The following is a 16,464-nucleotide window of genomic DNA, read 5'->3' as shown; positions in this document are numbered from 1 at the left end:
CTTACAATAGTAAGAGCAGAAACTGAAATCTCAAGGCAGGCCTTTATTAAACAACAACATTCTTGCAAATTTTATTTTTATTCTGCTTTAGGTTTCTTTCAACCACGTTTTCCAAACGTTTAAGGCCAGCTGCTGCTGTCTGGGAAACAATTAATGGTTTGGGACATCTCAACATCCATGTGCACTGGCTGAGACCCCTCCTTCTATTATTTTTTAACTTCATTTTTACAAACTAAATTTGTGCTGGAAATTAGATTCCTCTTCTGTGATCTCAGCTGGTCAGGCATATCAGGAAAATACTAAGCTAAGGAGATTTTGCATCAGTGCCGTGTTTCAATTTTGTACAACACTTCAAACCAAATTTGTGGCTAAAGTACAAACAAATTATCTCATTTATCCTGACATTTATCAGCCTGATATTCAAAGCACAGCTTCAAAGACATGATTAGAGGAGATCAGCGCACTAGCCCTAAATATTTACTTCATTTCTATGCCTCAAATCTTTAATTTTGTTGTTCAAAAAAGGCACAAGCCTGGCCTAGCACTGGATTAGATTAAAGAAAGCTGCAAGAAACCAGAAGAGACACGCCAAAACACACCAAAAGATTATTTGAGGGAACTGGAAGGCAAAAGCCAAGGTAAACATTTCCAAACACACAGTGAACTTCTGAAATGGGTGAATTTGGGAGGTTTGAAAAGTTAGTAATGAAGATGATAATCCAGATGCTTTGAGAAAACGTGGACTTTCATCCCATTTTTGGTTGAGCAATGTGTTGCCTAATAATGAAATAAACAGGTACCTGGTATTTTTAACACAAATCGATAGAGGGAGGGAAATAACAGTCGCTGTCTATTGATAAGACATTTGCACCTTAAGGCCCAGCAAACCTTTAATTTTGGGTACCTATTTTTATACGACCAACCTGAAGAGCTTTAGATCTACATTTCCTATGACCTGCATGTCCCCAGCATTTCTTTGGAGACGGGACCATGAAACAAACTGGAAAGGCAAAGTTTCAAGTCTGAAAGGCCAGCATATATGGCACCCAAATTTAGTAGCTCCTCCTGAGAGAACTGGTCGTAATCTCTTCAGTTTTTGTCTTATAAACAGAAAAAAAAAGCCTATCTTCTTTAGAGAAGTGTGATCGGGAGTATGTAGTAAGTGCGCTCTGAATTTAAGAAATCAGCATTTCTGCGGAGGGTGAAAAATTTGCTTTTTTTTATGAAATGTAATTAGAATTTCTAATTCCTATTTATTTTACTACAATGAACAAATGTCTTTCAGTATACAGACAATAAAAACACAATTTAAACCACAGACTTATGTGAAAAGTGATGCAATGCATCAGTACACATCCACAGGGCAGTTTCTGGCTGAACAGGGCGCATGAAAGCTTTGCTGAGAATGTCTCATTTCTGATAAATATTCAATCTTTATCTTTCCCAATAACTTTTACACTTATGTTTTCAGCTGCCTTCCCCCTCCCCCCGCCCCCACTGCCAAATTCTGATCCCAGCAGCACATTAATTCAGCAGAGGTTGCAATGCTGAGACCGGAGCTGGCCGTAAAGCAAAGCAGGATTTATGTCAGATACAGGTACCAGAATATGACTGAGCACAGTCTCATCAGAGCTGGCCTGAAATTACACCATCTGAACTTTCGGAAGAGTTATGTGTAAATTCTGTCAATACTCTTACCAACATGGCAAGAAATGTATCATTATCAAGCTTGGTAATTTATACATATCCATACTGCATTCCAATTTTGGGCAGATTTAAACACTGGAAAGTACTTCTGTACTTTTGCTGCTTGGCATTTAGTGCCTTTTTGCGGTATTTTCTGTGAAATCTTGGCAAACGTCCAGATTCCAACAGGTGACTTGCAAACCTTGTTAAACCCCCTTTGTATCAACTTACTTTTCTGTCATTAGGTTCAACGTTTTCACCTTCATAGTCACCCTTTAAAAAAAAAAAAAAAGAAAAGAAAATCTGCATCATTGAGTGAGTCATCCCCAGAGCTGCTATGCATCTTGCATACCCATGTATCCCACTCACTTAATGCATCAAAACCAGAAAAAGCAATCTGTAAAATAATGCTGTATTTTAGGAGTTCATTTGTCATAGCACACTTTGTCTTCTGTCATCAAGCACATTAAGAAAGAGTAATAATATCTGTCACTGGGGAAAAAGGAATGAATAAGTGATAAAGGTGGCCTAAAAATGTCAAGGGAAAGGATGCGGTATTGCCACAGTATTTGGGGTTCAGCTCAGTCCACTTGAACAAGAAGAGACCAGCTGAGAGAGCTGATCCCTATCCAGACTCTCCAAACACTCAGGGCTGATTAGATCTGAGGTTTTAATTTGGAGCTATTTTTAAACACGATAAAGGAATAAACTAAGACAATAAATAACTTATATACAAGACTATCAGTAGCTGTCTAGAGACGCGAGACAAGTACACGCAGAGAAGTTTATTTAACCTTTCTGGATTTCTAAGTGATATTGCTGTAGTTTAAGAGTGCTTGACATTTATGATAAACATCAGGCAGATAAAGAGGCTGTTCTGGTCTCAGTTACACCAAGATAAAACATTTGCAGTCCTGTATAAAACCAGCACGAGTGAGGGGAGCAGAAAACTAGGAAGACACTCTTCATCTTCGCATCCCACGCCGGAAAACCGGCACCAGGCTCGACGGCCCTCGTACGCTCGCACAGCCAGTACATCGTGAGCAGCGCGACTGCCATGTCCCCTTGACATCTGTCAAGCCTTTCTTTATGGGTCTAGCTAAAAGCGTGTCTTTGTCGGTTCTAGTCGTACCTTGAACCTCTAAGTAAAAACGTCATCAGCATCCAACTGCTGCGCACCTCCGGCGGGATGGGGATCCCCAGCTCGGGTACGAGTGCCACCAAAAATCCCTACTTCTCTCTAACCCTCTCAATGAACGCTATAGTTGAGCGCACTCTTGACATCTTACTGAACTGCAGATTTCACCGGTAAGAAGGTCTGCAGTCACATCCAGTCCCATAAAATACGTCACTTCAAATTCTTGCTTATGGTTTTTCCTCCAATGGCAACCAGTTCCTAGCACTGATGCCAGGGACCTTGGGAGCAGGTCAGAAAATAACAGAAACATTTCATTTGCTAAGCCACCAAAACAACTCTTCCAATGTTACGTTCAAACATCACTTATGATCTCCACAGGTAGAACCGAGGCGGGGAATTCATTACAAGTGAGCAGGATGATGGAAACGACCTGCAGAAGTTACTGCAGTTGTGATACGAGCGAGCAGGAAGTCAGGATCCAAACCACTCGTGTTTGGGATGATGCCATTAATACGTAACACATTAAGGATTTCTTGGTGTCAGATAGTAGACATGTAAAATATATTCCAAGATGACTTACATCATGCAAAGGATATGCAGCACTGTAAACTCCATTGGCAAGCAGACTGGTGATACCTTGAAAAATAAAGACATACTAGTTATTTACAATTTGGGGGTTAGACGGTCTCACTTTATCATCCTTCCTGGAGATTTCCCTCAAAATAACAGTCTTTTGGTCAGTTAATGATTTTTCTGCCATCTCATTCCTTTCCATGTAGTTTCATGTTTAAACATATAGGTTATTAAACATGACTCATTTTATGAAATGGAAAACTGCAGAGAGCAAGAGGAAGTCATATATATTTGAGAATCAAGAATTAGAAGCCAATGGCTTGAAATTAGTCATTAAAATAAATTACATGTTCTGAAAAGTCAGTTTGATTTAAGGGCAAGCCTGCAGATTTGAAAGTGTGTAGCAGAAGGCTCGATCACAAGAAGAATATGGCTGGAATTGATGGCATACGGGAACACGCATACGCACGCATCATTCACACAAAGTTTTGAATTCAGATTTCAGATTGATTAGAGAAATTGTAGGGAAAGCCTTTGCGAAGACCTTGGCGTAATACTTACCATATTTACCACATTTTCGTCTTTTATTTAAAAGGGTAGTTTCCTTCTTTCTTCCCTCTCCTTTCCCTGTTTACACATCCGTTTATTAGTGACATGCATGAGGCTGAAAGCAATTAATGCTTCATCTATAAATGTATGCGGCACGAGGGACTTTGAGGAGCCCTGCCTTCCCAGGTGTGGTATCGCTCCTTAATTTGGGGCTAGAGTACGGGAGGCGAGGGTGGGTGGGGAGGAATTAAATCGAAGTTTGGAGGAGCACAACGGTGAGGGGCTCTTCGACACTGCGGCTCACTGCACCGTTCCCAAAGGTCACTTGGCCGGACCTTTGAGGGCTGTAGCACATTACTTCTCTAAAGTTCTTGCTGCAGCTGCTGGCGTTAATATAGCTACTTCCAATTATGGAGTATTATCCACATCTGAAGGTGTCGTGTTATCCTGGAGGATACATTTGGGGATTCGACGAACCAGTCTTGGGTGCTGAAACAGAGCTAAGTCAAGTACTTGTCTTTGTGCAAGGCTAAGCTGATTAAAGCCCGTAAAAAAAATACCTGGCCGCTGTCATGGTGGAGAATTTAAAAGAAAGGGCGAAGAAGAAGAAAAGAAAAATGATGTGCTACAGCGTGCTCCATGTTGCCCATCAGTTCATTGCTAAGAAAAGAGTGTGGGACTGGATTTGAAGGAACAGCGACTCTGAACCAGCAAACAGCTCGCTGTAGGCTCACTGAGACATTTTTGATTGTTCTTGAAATGAGAATTTTTCAAGTTCATTAACATTTTTGAGATACTAATCACCTGCTGGAGGAACTGCTCCAGGAGTGCTCAGTATCCTGCAGTATCATTAATTTTCAAAGTCCTAGTTAAGATTATACAGCACTATGAATTGTCTGCAAATGTTTCCACGCTTCTGGCAGAAACAACTAGTGAGCAGATAAATTATTTTTCTAGGGCTGTACGACCAACCGAAGAGCTACACAGTACCCTTCTGCATATCAGTATTTAACAACGAAGACTGATTCACATTTTCACAAATTTGCAAAATAAATAACAAAGACTGCAATGTTCACTGGGGAGCCGCCTTTTTCCTGCTGGGCAGAAATGTTGCAGCATTATCTGTGTTTGCTCAAATCTGTTTGCAACCTTTGCTGGGTTGTAACCCAGCATTCCAGCGCTGGGACACAAAGGACCCGATTGAGTTATGCTGAATATACCCATGGACAGGCTGGCCTAATGACATTTTTATTAGGTAAGGTGTGACCTTGCCAGTCTCAGGTAGAAGAACAATGCAGGAATCCTAACACTTTACTTTCCTTTAGCCTCTGCCTTATTCAACTAATCTCTAATGTGTTTCCCATTTCTGGACCAAAAAAAAAAAAAAAAAAAAAAAAAAAAGAAAGAAAGAAAGAAAAAAAATAAATCAAGTGAGTAACCAACTCCAAGGCAAGAATTCAAACTGAGCTGTATGACCTTCCCCTTTCAAGAGTGCAAATACGTAATTTCCAATGAAAATGATCCAGCACCAGACTCGAAAAGGGTCCTGAAAGTCACAGATTAATTTGGATTTCCCATGCTACAGGGAAACAGTACTTCTGTTAATACTGGCTGAACACCAAAATTTAGTGTATATAAGGACTCAACAATTGCACATTGTATGTTGTTACTTCAAGCGAAGAGTCAAAGCATGAAAATCATTTCTGGCATAATTATTCTTCTATTATTTGATGTATTTCTAAGCAGCTGATGGGTCAATATTGAACAGAACTACCTGTAATTCAAGTTCCCATTGTTTTATTTAACTGCTTGTAGGCAAATAAATGCTATAACAGATTCCAACAGTTATCAAACGTTTTCTCCCATGTCCATGCACTTTTCTCATACAAATTTGTTTCTGTTGGTTGTCTGTTAAGAAGCTTAGGTATGAGGGAATTCAGCCTTCCACCTTATATAATTTGGTTCACCATTAACTGTTTGTTAACTTTGGTCCCACAGTCAAGTACATACCTATATATCACGATACGTATAAAATAAGTATATAAGGGCTGAACAGGAAAAGCTGCCAACAAATCTTTAAGGTGACCTGATTTGTAATTCGTGTTTACCTGTATTATAAATTCAGTTCTTAGAGCGCAAGCCCTAAGGCTGAAATCCTAAAACCACTGGCCGTGGCCGCACAAACTTCACACCCAGTGACTTGCAATAGCTGTTTTGAGGGCTAAGAGATGGGCCAGCTTTCAGTGCGTGCCTTACACCTTGGCCATCCCACTGGGTTAATCCCAGTTCCATTTAGGACAGTGTTTTGGGCAGTCATCTGTTAAGACCATTTCACTCTAATCACTGAAAAGCCATCCCACGATAAAAATGCGAGGTTCCTACTTAAAAGGAACGGGCCAAGCCACAGACTTTTGCTGCAGTTATTGAAATTCATGGTAATACCCTCGTTCGCTTCAGTGAGTGTAAAACTGAACCGAAGCAGAGCACACATTATCCGCTGGTTTATATCGCCATCCAGTCCCGCTGCACATGACGTAACTAACATCTGGAGAGGATAGATGCTCACTTACCATTTAATTTAGAGTTGAATCTATAAATTCACATTTGAAAGAGTTCCAAACAGCTACATTAATTAAATTAAATTTCCAAATAAAATAATTATATCCATGTACATCAAATTAGAGAGCATGCGAGAAACCTAAACTCCACGGCTGGTTACAACTTGCAATTCTTTTCAATACCTGAGAATGATATCGATCTTAAAGCTAAATAAAGTTCCTTACCCATGCTATATTTTGCTTTGGTACATGTCGTTCTTTTCAATATTTCATACACCTGTGGAAGTAAAATAAAAGAAAGGAAAGGGTTACTTCAGATACTGCCAGTGAAAAGCACAATCTTTTTTGCATACAGCTCAAATATTGGCAAAACCAAGATGTCGATGAAATCATCTTTCTTTATTAAAAGTCATGGTATTCAGGAGAGCAGGGCTTAAAGATTTCCGTGCCGAGTTATCTGTACAAGAGAGAAAAGCCTAACTAAATAGCCAGCTACCAAGATAATTGACTGGGGGGGAAACAGGGTTACATCTAACCACTCACAGAACAGAAGCACTATTTTTGCTCGTATTAGACATTGATCGAAGACCAGAAGCCCTCTTCTACCCGGCCTAGGCAGCGTGCTGGACCAGCTCTTCCCTCGCCTCCGATGGCACAAGCTGGCTCCAACCCAAGGACTTCAGAAGAGCTTCGGGCTCATAACGTGTACGCAGCACACAGCTGTTCATCAGAAACTGGACTAACACAGGCTGACCTTAAAACTTCCGAGCTTGCATGACCTCACTGCCAAACCAGACGTATTTATTTTTACGATTTATTGCATTTGTTGTCAAATAACCTTTGCACATCTCAGCGTGCCCGGGCAGTCAAGCTCTCGCCCCGCGCCGCTCCTGCGCAGCGGTGCTCTTGGGTAAGGCGAGCGGGAGGCTGGCAGGGAGCGGGCAGCAGAGGAAAACCACGGGCAAAGGCACCCGCTGCCCCTTGCCTGGTCTGTCTGGGGAGTCGTGGACCGGTTCCCTGGGGATGCTCGCTAATCCGTGTGCTCACGGCTGCTGCTTGCCCAATTCACGGAGGGAAGCGAGCGAGGACATAGGAGGCAAGCCCCGCAGCTCATCTGCCTGTTGTTGTCTTCTAACTCCAGTGAGTTAAAGGGTTGTCACGGGGAGATTTCCGGTTATATAATTATTTTTTGAAAAAAAAATAAGTAAAAGGTCTTTGGCTTAGTTTCTATTCATCAAAGATTCACAGGGAGTGACTAGATTCCTGTTCATTTTGCAGTAGGCGGAAGGGTCAATATTTGCACTGTGGTTTAAAAATACATATGAGAGGCAGGAGAGAACTTTAAGAAACAAGAATACAAAGAGAAATGCATGCAGGATAAAATGATGCTGGGAAACATTCACTATGTCTTTTATTACCAGGTGATTTACAGGGATTTCAAACAAAGCAACATACTATCACCATTATCGTTAAATGCCCAGTGTTCCCCGAGTGGTTTACAAAACCCCCATCCCTCCTCTTCCTTCCAGCCTCTGCTATGAGCTCCTTTTGCTTCAGCCCATGGTTCAGTTAATCTTGCTCACCCTCTTGTCCTATGGTGCCATTTTGTCTTGCTACCTTTCTCAGACAGCCTGTTGTCATTAATTTTAACCCTTCATTTGCTCCCTTTAGGATCTTGTACTGACAATTTTTTTTACTGTGTAGCTAGACATATAAAATAAAGTCTACAAACAAAAGCTATGCTTTTTTCCAATCTCAAGTGAAATGGGTTATCGTAAATAAACCAGTTCGATGCTTGTCTTTTCCTTTTCCATTTCTGTTCTGCTGTGCCTGCCTTTCCTGGTCAAACTCACCTAGCCCTGATAACCTGCGCTCACATCAAATCAGTGCACTTCAGGCTACAAGGGAACTACATCATGGGGTCCACACACTGGAATTTCAAAGCAGGAAAAGGAAGTTTGATATCTTACGCTCCTTATCACCGTGGCAATAAAAGGCAGCTATAATTGCAATACAAGCTCTTTTTAAAACCACTTAGCATCCAAAAAGGCTAATGTTAAATATAAGATAAAAGCATGCTCGCAGTCACATTCCAAAGCACCGATTAGCAGCAGTGGAATGGGGCAAAGAGTCCACATTATACTTTGAAAAGCGTTGCAGCAAGTGCTGCTCGGCATGGTCCCTTCCAACTGCCCTGGATGTGATACGAGCTGTCCTTTCAATTCCCCCCCCTAGAAAGGAGGCTACGCCTTCTTCCCCACTCTATTTTATGTTTTGTAAGTCGCAAGAAAGCACTCAACATGCAGTTTGTGATCCCGTATTCCTCTGTTAGGCTTTACTTCGGCAAGGGAACCGCAAAAGTTTAACTATGAGAGGAGAAGTCCCATGCTGGCACTGAAGGAGGAGAGAGACCTTCCAACACAAAGGTGGGAATGTCTCAGCCCAGTTCCAGTGCTACATCTATGTACATCGCACTCACTGGCGTAATAGGGGTGAACAGATGCATATACAACCAGAACAAGATGCAATTTTCTGTCCTTGTTGCATTCGCTTCACATAAACTTGAATGTTAAATAAAAATCATAAATAATGTTAAATAAAAATCATAAACCTCAACACTTGTAGCACCATTCTAGAGAACTGCCCCCAAAAGCTATAAATAATTTTCCCTGTAAATATCTGGCTGTTTCATTAGAATTTGTCCTGGGAGATTTCCCAGCATTCTACAAAAAGATCAATGGATTGTTACAAAAAGGTAAATGAGTCACAGGGGTTGCAGGTAGCTGGTGGCAGAACCAGCGGTAGAATCTAGATCTCTTCTTTTCTGGTGATATGTCTACTAAGAAACTATGTCCCAGATTAACTGTGAAGTAGAAAAATCCAGATTGTTTTCCAAAAGGCAGCAACCTGTTAGCATCAAACACTATTCAGCACATAAGCTAAAGCTGGAAATGCTTTATTTATAATTTCAATAACTGATGTCAAAGGTGATGCCTGCTATTTGGTTAAGAAAGGCAAACTTGCAACAGGCTTTGTACTAAAGCTGGCAAAGGGGCTATTAACACCATGACTAAGGCAATATCCACCATAAATTATTTATGTACAGTACTTACTATAGTGCTTCTCGTTTTGCTGTCAAAGAAGGAATCTCTGTCAGACAAATCAAATCTGTTAAAAGATTAGAAGGAAGCCCATTAGGTTAAAAAAAAAAAAAAAGCCAGTCATTTCCTGCTCTTGTTGACCCCTTCAATATTTTCATTTCTCCTGGGGATCTCTCATGGCTAACATTAAAGAACCACTTGTAGAAACCTCATTAAAAAGAAAGTCCATCCCAACTCTCATATTTTAAAGAGGCCGCTTATACGATTCACTAGGTTTACATATTTATAGGTTTTTCTGCACAAAAGACACTGCTGATGTTCATTTAAGTGGATTTCCTGACCGGTGCTGGCCTTGAATTTCTCCTAACGGTCCTTACATTTTGTCTGCACCTTAAACCCTGCGAGGCCGTTCCTGCCTCCCTTATTCAGCAAAGACACCGGCGGTCTCACTGAGAAAAGCCACCACTGCAAACAGCGTAAGGCACATCCACACCTCAGCTAAGGAGCATCTTTTGGGCGTTCTCTGAGCCGCCAGGCGCCTTCGCTGTAGGAACATCCTCCAGGTGATAAATATATAAATACACTTCTTGCAAGTCCAAGAACACGTCGAATGTCACATACGTTGACTGGCCCAACTAAACTACACAACTCCATCAGCGTTCTGCATCCCTTTATTAAAAACTAAAACCCCGGTATGTACAGTGAAGAAATCCTGCCCTGGGACTGATATTTGTTCCAGCTGGCACGTACATAAACACAGCCTTCAAAGCTTCTCCCCTGGGACGCTGGCCAAGGAAGAGCAGCGGCAAAGCAATCCAGGGCAGTCGAAACTTTGGCTGGGCCCCACCTTATGATTTTTTCCTACACCCACGTTTACAGCTATTCTTACCGATCTGATATCGATGGCAAAGCTACCACTGACTTCATAGCATTTCCAAAGACAAGGCCTGGTTGGCAGTGCATGTGTGAACTGCCCATACCAGATGACTGAAATGATTCTCAAATTTATCAACCCACATCTCTGGCTACAAATTTTACTGAGCATTTTATTTTATGTGGAAAAGAGACTATTGTTAACCACACTATAAATCGTGTTTGGCAGCCTAACACTTGATGTGTATAGCTATATAGATATGTATTATATGCCACAACAACAGCTAAAACACACAGAGATTTGGCAGAGGGGCTCTGCAAAGCCTCATTCCTCAACAGTGAGAAAAAACCCCAACCAAACAAAAAAGTAAATTTACTGCAGAATAGAAATATTCTTTGCAGTAATCCCTAACAAAGTGTTGGCGTTCATTTTCCCTTTCACCTTCTGGTGCCTTAGCTGCTATCAGAAAGGCTGGAACCTGTTGACGTGGACGTTTACACCAAGCTTCCACTTACAAGTGCTGCTTCTCTCTGGAGAAGGGGTAGGAGAGGCGCTTCACCGTCTGAGGTTTGTGTTCTGCTACTTTTGGCTGGATGGGTTCTGTTATTTTTTGAATTACAGAATTGATCTTTTTCAGAAGACCATGGGTCTGATTGATCTGATACATCTGAGTGGGCAAAGAGAAAAAGAGTAAAACTTTATTGCTTTTTCGTTATCCATAAGCGAAAGTGAACTGTAAGGAATAAACGGTCAATTAAATACATCACAATAAACTATCAAGGAGTACAGCTTACCTTCTTGAAAACATTCAGAAAGACATAGATGGATGGGAAAATCAAACCAAGGCAAGCAGAGGAAGCCTATTGCTTTTTCTCTGAGCCAAAACACGGCCCCTGTTTGATTCCAAATAATCAGACTGTGGTGTTCAACAGAGAGGTACTCAGCACTGGCTCCTCCGACACCGGCTCCTCTGGCATTTACTATTTTCTTGGTGCAATGGGACAAAGAAATGAAGGAGCAATGGAGGACCCCCTCTGCAAAACAACAGAAGTGTTCTCCTCTCCCAGGGGGCTTTCCTGGGAATACTGTGCAGGTTTCAGGAGTTTCCCCTCTTCCATATAAAGGACCCAAAATATCTGGAATTGTCTGTTGCAGTTCTGTTAGTGCTAAATGCAGGAATTGTGTTAGCAGGTCACAAAAGAGGATTACAGGCTTCCCTCTCTGAGCCACAAAAACTATGTGCGGATCCAGGGCAGAGCTCCCGCCACAGGAAGATGCTCAGCTGGAAATAAGGTTTTCGGGGTCTGAGGATGTTCTCGGGCACTCCGCCTCTCCCGGGCAATGCCTGCAGGCTTACATGGCCTCTTTCACACAAAAAAAACCCTGCAAAATGCCCAGCCTAGCTTTTCTTTTGTGGCAAAGCAGCTTTAACCACAGGATCACAACAGACTTTTTTAATCTAATTGTGCTTCTGATTAAAATTGGTGGTAAGTGAGGCAATAATGGGGATTAATATGAAATCCAAACCAAAAGTGTGGTTTTAGTGTTGTAATAAATGACGCTGGGCTTTGAGACTGTCTCTTGCTCCATTATAGACTTCCCTCTGCAGTCTGGGACATGCACTTAGTATGTGTTTAAAAATTAATCCATCTCTAAGCTACGCTCACTGAACAGGTAGCTATCTATCACAGATGATTTAGAATTGATGAAAATACACTGTCATTTCTTTAATGATATTTCAAATATTCTGAAAGGTAATTTATTTTGTGGTAGAGTAGTCCCAACTCCTGCAAATATGACTAACAATGTATATGAAGAGTAAATTCAGCGAGACTACTGCACACAAATTGTTAGTCTTATGTTCATTTTCAGCAGTCTAGCGTTTGGAGTGAGAAATAGCCCTCCAAAATGCACAGATAAATTTCATCATCAATTGCAACTTCTTCTTTTAAAACACGCTGAGAGGATGAGGCATTGTATGAAATCACTCGGATCGTGTACGGAGAGCGGTAGCGGCTGGGAATTCTTAATTTCCATCCCTCCTTCCAGTTATTCTTTCTGCTGTCCCACGCAAGCAAGTTTGTGACTCTAATCTTCTGTACAGATTAGTTAACTATTTTAAAAATGCTTCTGGGAAGAAAAGTCTACATTTGTAAGGTGCTCCGAGATGACCATATGTTTAAACTATGCCTTCCAGAGGAAGAAAAGAAAATCAAGACTCACCTTTTTTGTGGGCATCTTGAGCTTAAGAAATTCTGCCTCTCGACACAATACATTCCACGGTGCGTGTATTTTTACAAATCCAATCCCATGGATTTTAGTCTTAAAAAAAAAAAAGCAAGAAAAGACGTTACTGAGAAGAGGAAATAAAATATTTTTCCCCTTGTGTTTCATACATATTTAAGGAACAAACAGTCTATTACCGCCAACACGATAAATCTCATTTGTTTGAGACAGCTAGTTTCTAACAACAGGACAATCACCGAACACCTCTCTGTGCTGAGCTGCTATAAAATGTGACTCAAAAAAGCTATTGTCTTCCAGAATAATTACCACAAGGTTAAACATATAAAAATTGTTTGGGAGATAAAAGCTAATGACTATGGACACAAATACAGACTAAGCCAGTTAAATTTGAAGCATAGGCATCCAGCCAAATGGTATGATTTCTTGAGTGCGTTGCAATTAATAGAGCTGAGCGAGTCCCTGCTACCTCCTAAGAGCTGCTCAGTATGTCAAGAGACCAGAACTTCACTGAAAAAGAAGCAGCCTTAGATACAGATGTGAATATCTGCATTAAAACACTACAAATTTTAATTAGGAAAACTGGTAGGAAGAATTGAACAAAACAAAAGAAAAAAAAAGATAAATGTTAATGATAATATTAGCGGTATGCTTGGATCCCACTAGTTCTCTTGAGTTCTGTTCTAGATGGCTGGACATGGGGGGTTGCTTCTGGCACTCCCGCGTACACCCGTATTTACTCCCACAGGAGTAATCATTTCAAAGACAAATGATATCAAACTAGCACACATCCAGCAAACAGAAGAGAAAGCAACTTTAATGATTCTTTCTAATCTTGCTGCTCTACAAGCTCAGGCAGTTGTTATAATAACTAGCTTTCACGCAGCTATATTCTGCACTGGTTTTCCAGAAATCAGTAACTCAGGGGACACAAATAACTGGCAGCCCTCCCGTAAGGCATGGCTTCCAAACCACCTTCGAATTTACTCCACTGAAGAGAGTTTAAGTGACTTAGTAAACATCGTCTGTTTAAGAAACCTTTGCTCTTTTTTGCAATTAGTCAGGCCTCCAACGCAACTTCGTGGCATGCTTTTCAAGGCCAAATGACTGCAGGTTTTTCCCCCTACACTGATGTGCTGGATATGGACACCGATGTAAATCCCTGCGGCTTGCTTTCATCTCCATACATTCCTGATCTGGTTTGGTATCTTGTACTGAAAGAACAGGGTTCTCTCTCTTATACGGTGTCCTGGCTTGAACCCTGAGCCCTTCTGCATCATTTGAAATTGTATTACATGTCATAGGTGGGGACCTCCCACCTTGCAAAGGATTTAAATATCTATGACTTGGCACAGGCAGGTTTCCAGTTTACTACAGCAACTTGGAAGTTGGATGGAAGACAAATCTTATTTTCACCTGGGGGACAGAGAAGTGAAAGGGTTTTTTGCATTATAGCATGCAAAATACATACTTAAAAAAATAATAATATATATATACAACCCCCCATTATATACATGCCTGTGATTTGTGAATAATAGATGGAAGATTTATTTTTTTTAACACTGATCACAGGTCTAGATGTTTAATCTCAACTTCTAGATCCTGTAAATAAAACCAGCATAAATGTTTACCCTCTCTCACAGGAATTTCAGGCATATTGGTCGGATCAGTTAATTGTAATAGCTTTCTTTGAAATTAATACGGCTGTGGCTATTTCTACTAATCACGCACTGGCAGTACTTCACACACATCATTTTTTTATATAGTCTAATGGTCTTTTAATAGAATATACTGTTTTCAGGGTACAGGTGAAAGGCGTTACAAGCTGTACTGTTCATATCTAAGAATGGAAAGAGCAAACTGTAATACAGACCCACGTGCCTGAGCTAGAGCATGTACCAGAACCTCCTGAACAAATTTAATTCTCTGGAAGTCTATATTGAGGTATAAAAATGTCACTGTATCAGGTATTTTTCATCAGAACTGGAATTACCAGTGGATCCAAACCACAGCATACTGTAAACCCACGAAACTGGGATTAGCATTCAGAGCAATTTAAGCCTTGCTTCTAGATACGGCAACACATCAACACGCCGTGTTGCAATAGTGGATGTGCATGAGTGCATGAGTTCTGGGCAAGAAAAGTGAGAAACTTCACCTCATTGAGGCATTAACAACACCACAGCCCATTGCTGTGAAGGAAATTAAAACGGCGGGCAATGATGGCACTGCCAGAACTGAAATCGAATTCTGGAAGAGTTGAGTTTGTGTAACCTTGACCAGAGCCAGGTTCACAGGAACAGCTCAGCATCTCCCAGGATTCGACCGCCAGTTATCCTCTTTATCTTTAACCCTTTGAAATGGCTTCTTACATCCTCGTCGCGTTCCAGTTCCAGACCGGCCTCCACGAGGTTCCCTTCGTACTCCTCCCTGCGAAACCTCTTGTCGTCTTCATGGTAATCCACGTGAGGTTCGCTTTCCCCCATTTCCAGCTGCACTCCCTTCCCAGGAAGCGGCTGGTCCTGCTTGGTGCTTCGGGCACTTGAATCATTATGATGAACTCTCCTGGTGAGCGTCCTCCCCGCCGAGGACTTCTTGTAATGATAAACTAGGATGTAGTCTACTTTTCTCTTGCCATCTCTGAAGTAGAGTCCATATTTGCAGTCAGCATCTGGATTTTTGGATAGGGAGTTCAATAACTGGAAGCAGGGAACGGGGGTGTGGAGAGAAGGAGAGAGGAGAAGAATAGTGAGTACACACGCCAACGCGGACACCAGACAGACCGTATCCTTGTATCAAGGACAGCTTCTTGCCTGGAGCACACAATGACCCATCTTCAAACAGCACGCACGCAGGACGACCCCCCCCTGCTACTTACTCAAAACAATTTTGCAAGTTAACACCTGCAATTTTACTGATAGCCAGCTGGGATTTTATTAGCCAGAAATAAATAGCTAAAATGACTGGGATTTAATCTAATTACCAGCACACTAGCTCATAAGTCAGCTACTTGGTGGATTTGGTTTTCTCCTTTGGGGGTTAATCACCACTAAGATCATCTGTCCTTTTCCACCCGACATCTGCGTTTCAATTCTGACAAATAGATTAATATCATGTGCAAACATTTCTCACTTCTCTTATCTATCGTTGCAAGTTTGTATCATCTGAGAAAGAGATCATCTTAGATACAGACTGAAGGGAGCCAGCTGGTCCATGAAGCGCGGCCAAAAATGCAGAGGGACTGTAGCCAGGGAAGTGGGTTCAGGGCTCACTAAGTTCATAACTTTTTTTCCTCACTTACAAAAACCTGTGTCGCTTTGCAATTTGATGGTGGCAAAGGCTTAATTCCACTCTTGAATTAACGCAAAGTGTTGCAAGATGCAAGAAATATAAGACTTATAACACAATTGCATTTCCAAGCATTTAACTGAAAACTGCACAGGGCAACTGTAGAAACATAAAAAAGTACTAACAACTATTCATTTCTATTAATTTCTACTTTCAATAGCGCTTCTCGTGCATAATTCACAATTCTACCCTTGGAGATGCACAGACCATTTTAAAAAAAAAAAAGAAGAAAATTCACTAGTAACTTGCATTTGTTTTTACAAAAAGTATTCATCACAGGAATGGCTTTTCAGGGACCAGAGGCACCTTCTGGCTTTAATTTCACAGAATGTTAAGCCTCCACGGAGGCTGTAGGACTTCTGCTCCAAACGATAGCCATCGGCCATCATATCG

General features: G+C 41.3%; 1 protein-coding gene across 4 annotated transcripts in view; it reads right to left on the bottom strand.

Moving 5' to 3' along the window:
* ANO1 (anoctamin 1) overlaps window positions 1-16,464 on the bottom strand; it is an 83,012-nt gene that overhangs the window by 29,054 nt on the left and 37,494 nt on the right. For all 4 annotated transcript variants that reach the window (XM_049821272.1, XM_049821269.1, XM_049821271.1 and 1 more), the window contains exons 3-10: window positions 15,096-15,422; window positions 12,703-12,801; window positions 10,995-11,146; window positions 9,618-9,672; window positions 6,730-6,781; window positions 3,959-4,024; window positions 3,405-3,460; window positions 1,918-1,959 (exon numbers count right to left, since the gene is read on the bottom strand). In XM_049821272.1, coding sequence (XP_049677229.1) covers window positions 1,918-1,959; window positions 3,405-3,460; window positions 3,959-4,024; window positions 6,730-6,781; window positions 9,618-9,672; window positions 10,995-11,146; window positions 12,703-12,801; window positions 15,096-15,422 — 849 coding nt within the window. The remainder of the gene's footprint in view (window positions 1-1,917; window positions 1,960-3,404; window positions 3,461-3,958; window positions 4,025-6,729; window positions 6,782-9,617; window positions 9,673-10,994; window positions 11,147-12,702; window positions 12,802-15,095; window positions 15,423-16,464) is intronic.

This window comes from Accipiter gentilis, chromosome 17, assembly GCF_929443795.1.
Source record: "Accipiter gentilis chromosome 17, bAccGen1.1, whole genome shotgun sequence".
NCBI classification, from domain to species: domain Eukaryota; kingdom Metazoa; phylum Chordata; class Aves; order Accipitriformes; family Accipitridae; genus Astur; species Astur gentilis.
The sequence above is the reverse complement of the archived record's forward strand: the minus strand, read 5'-3'. Positions and strand labels throughout refer to the sequence as shown.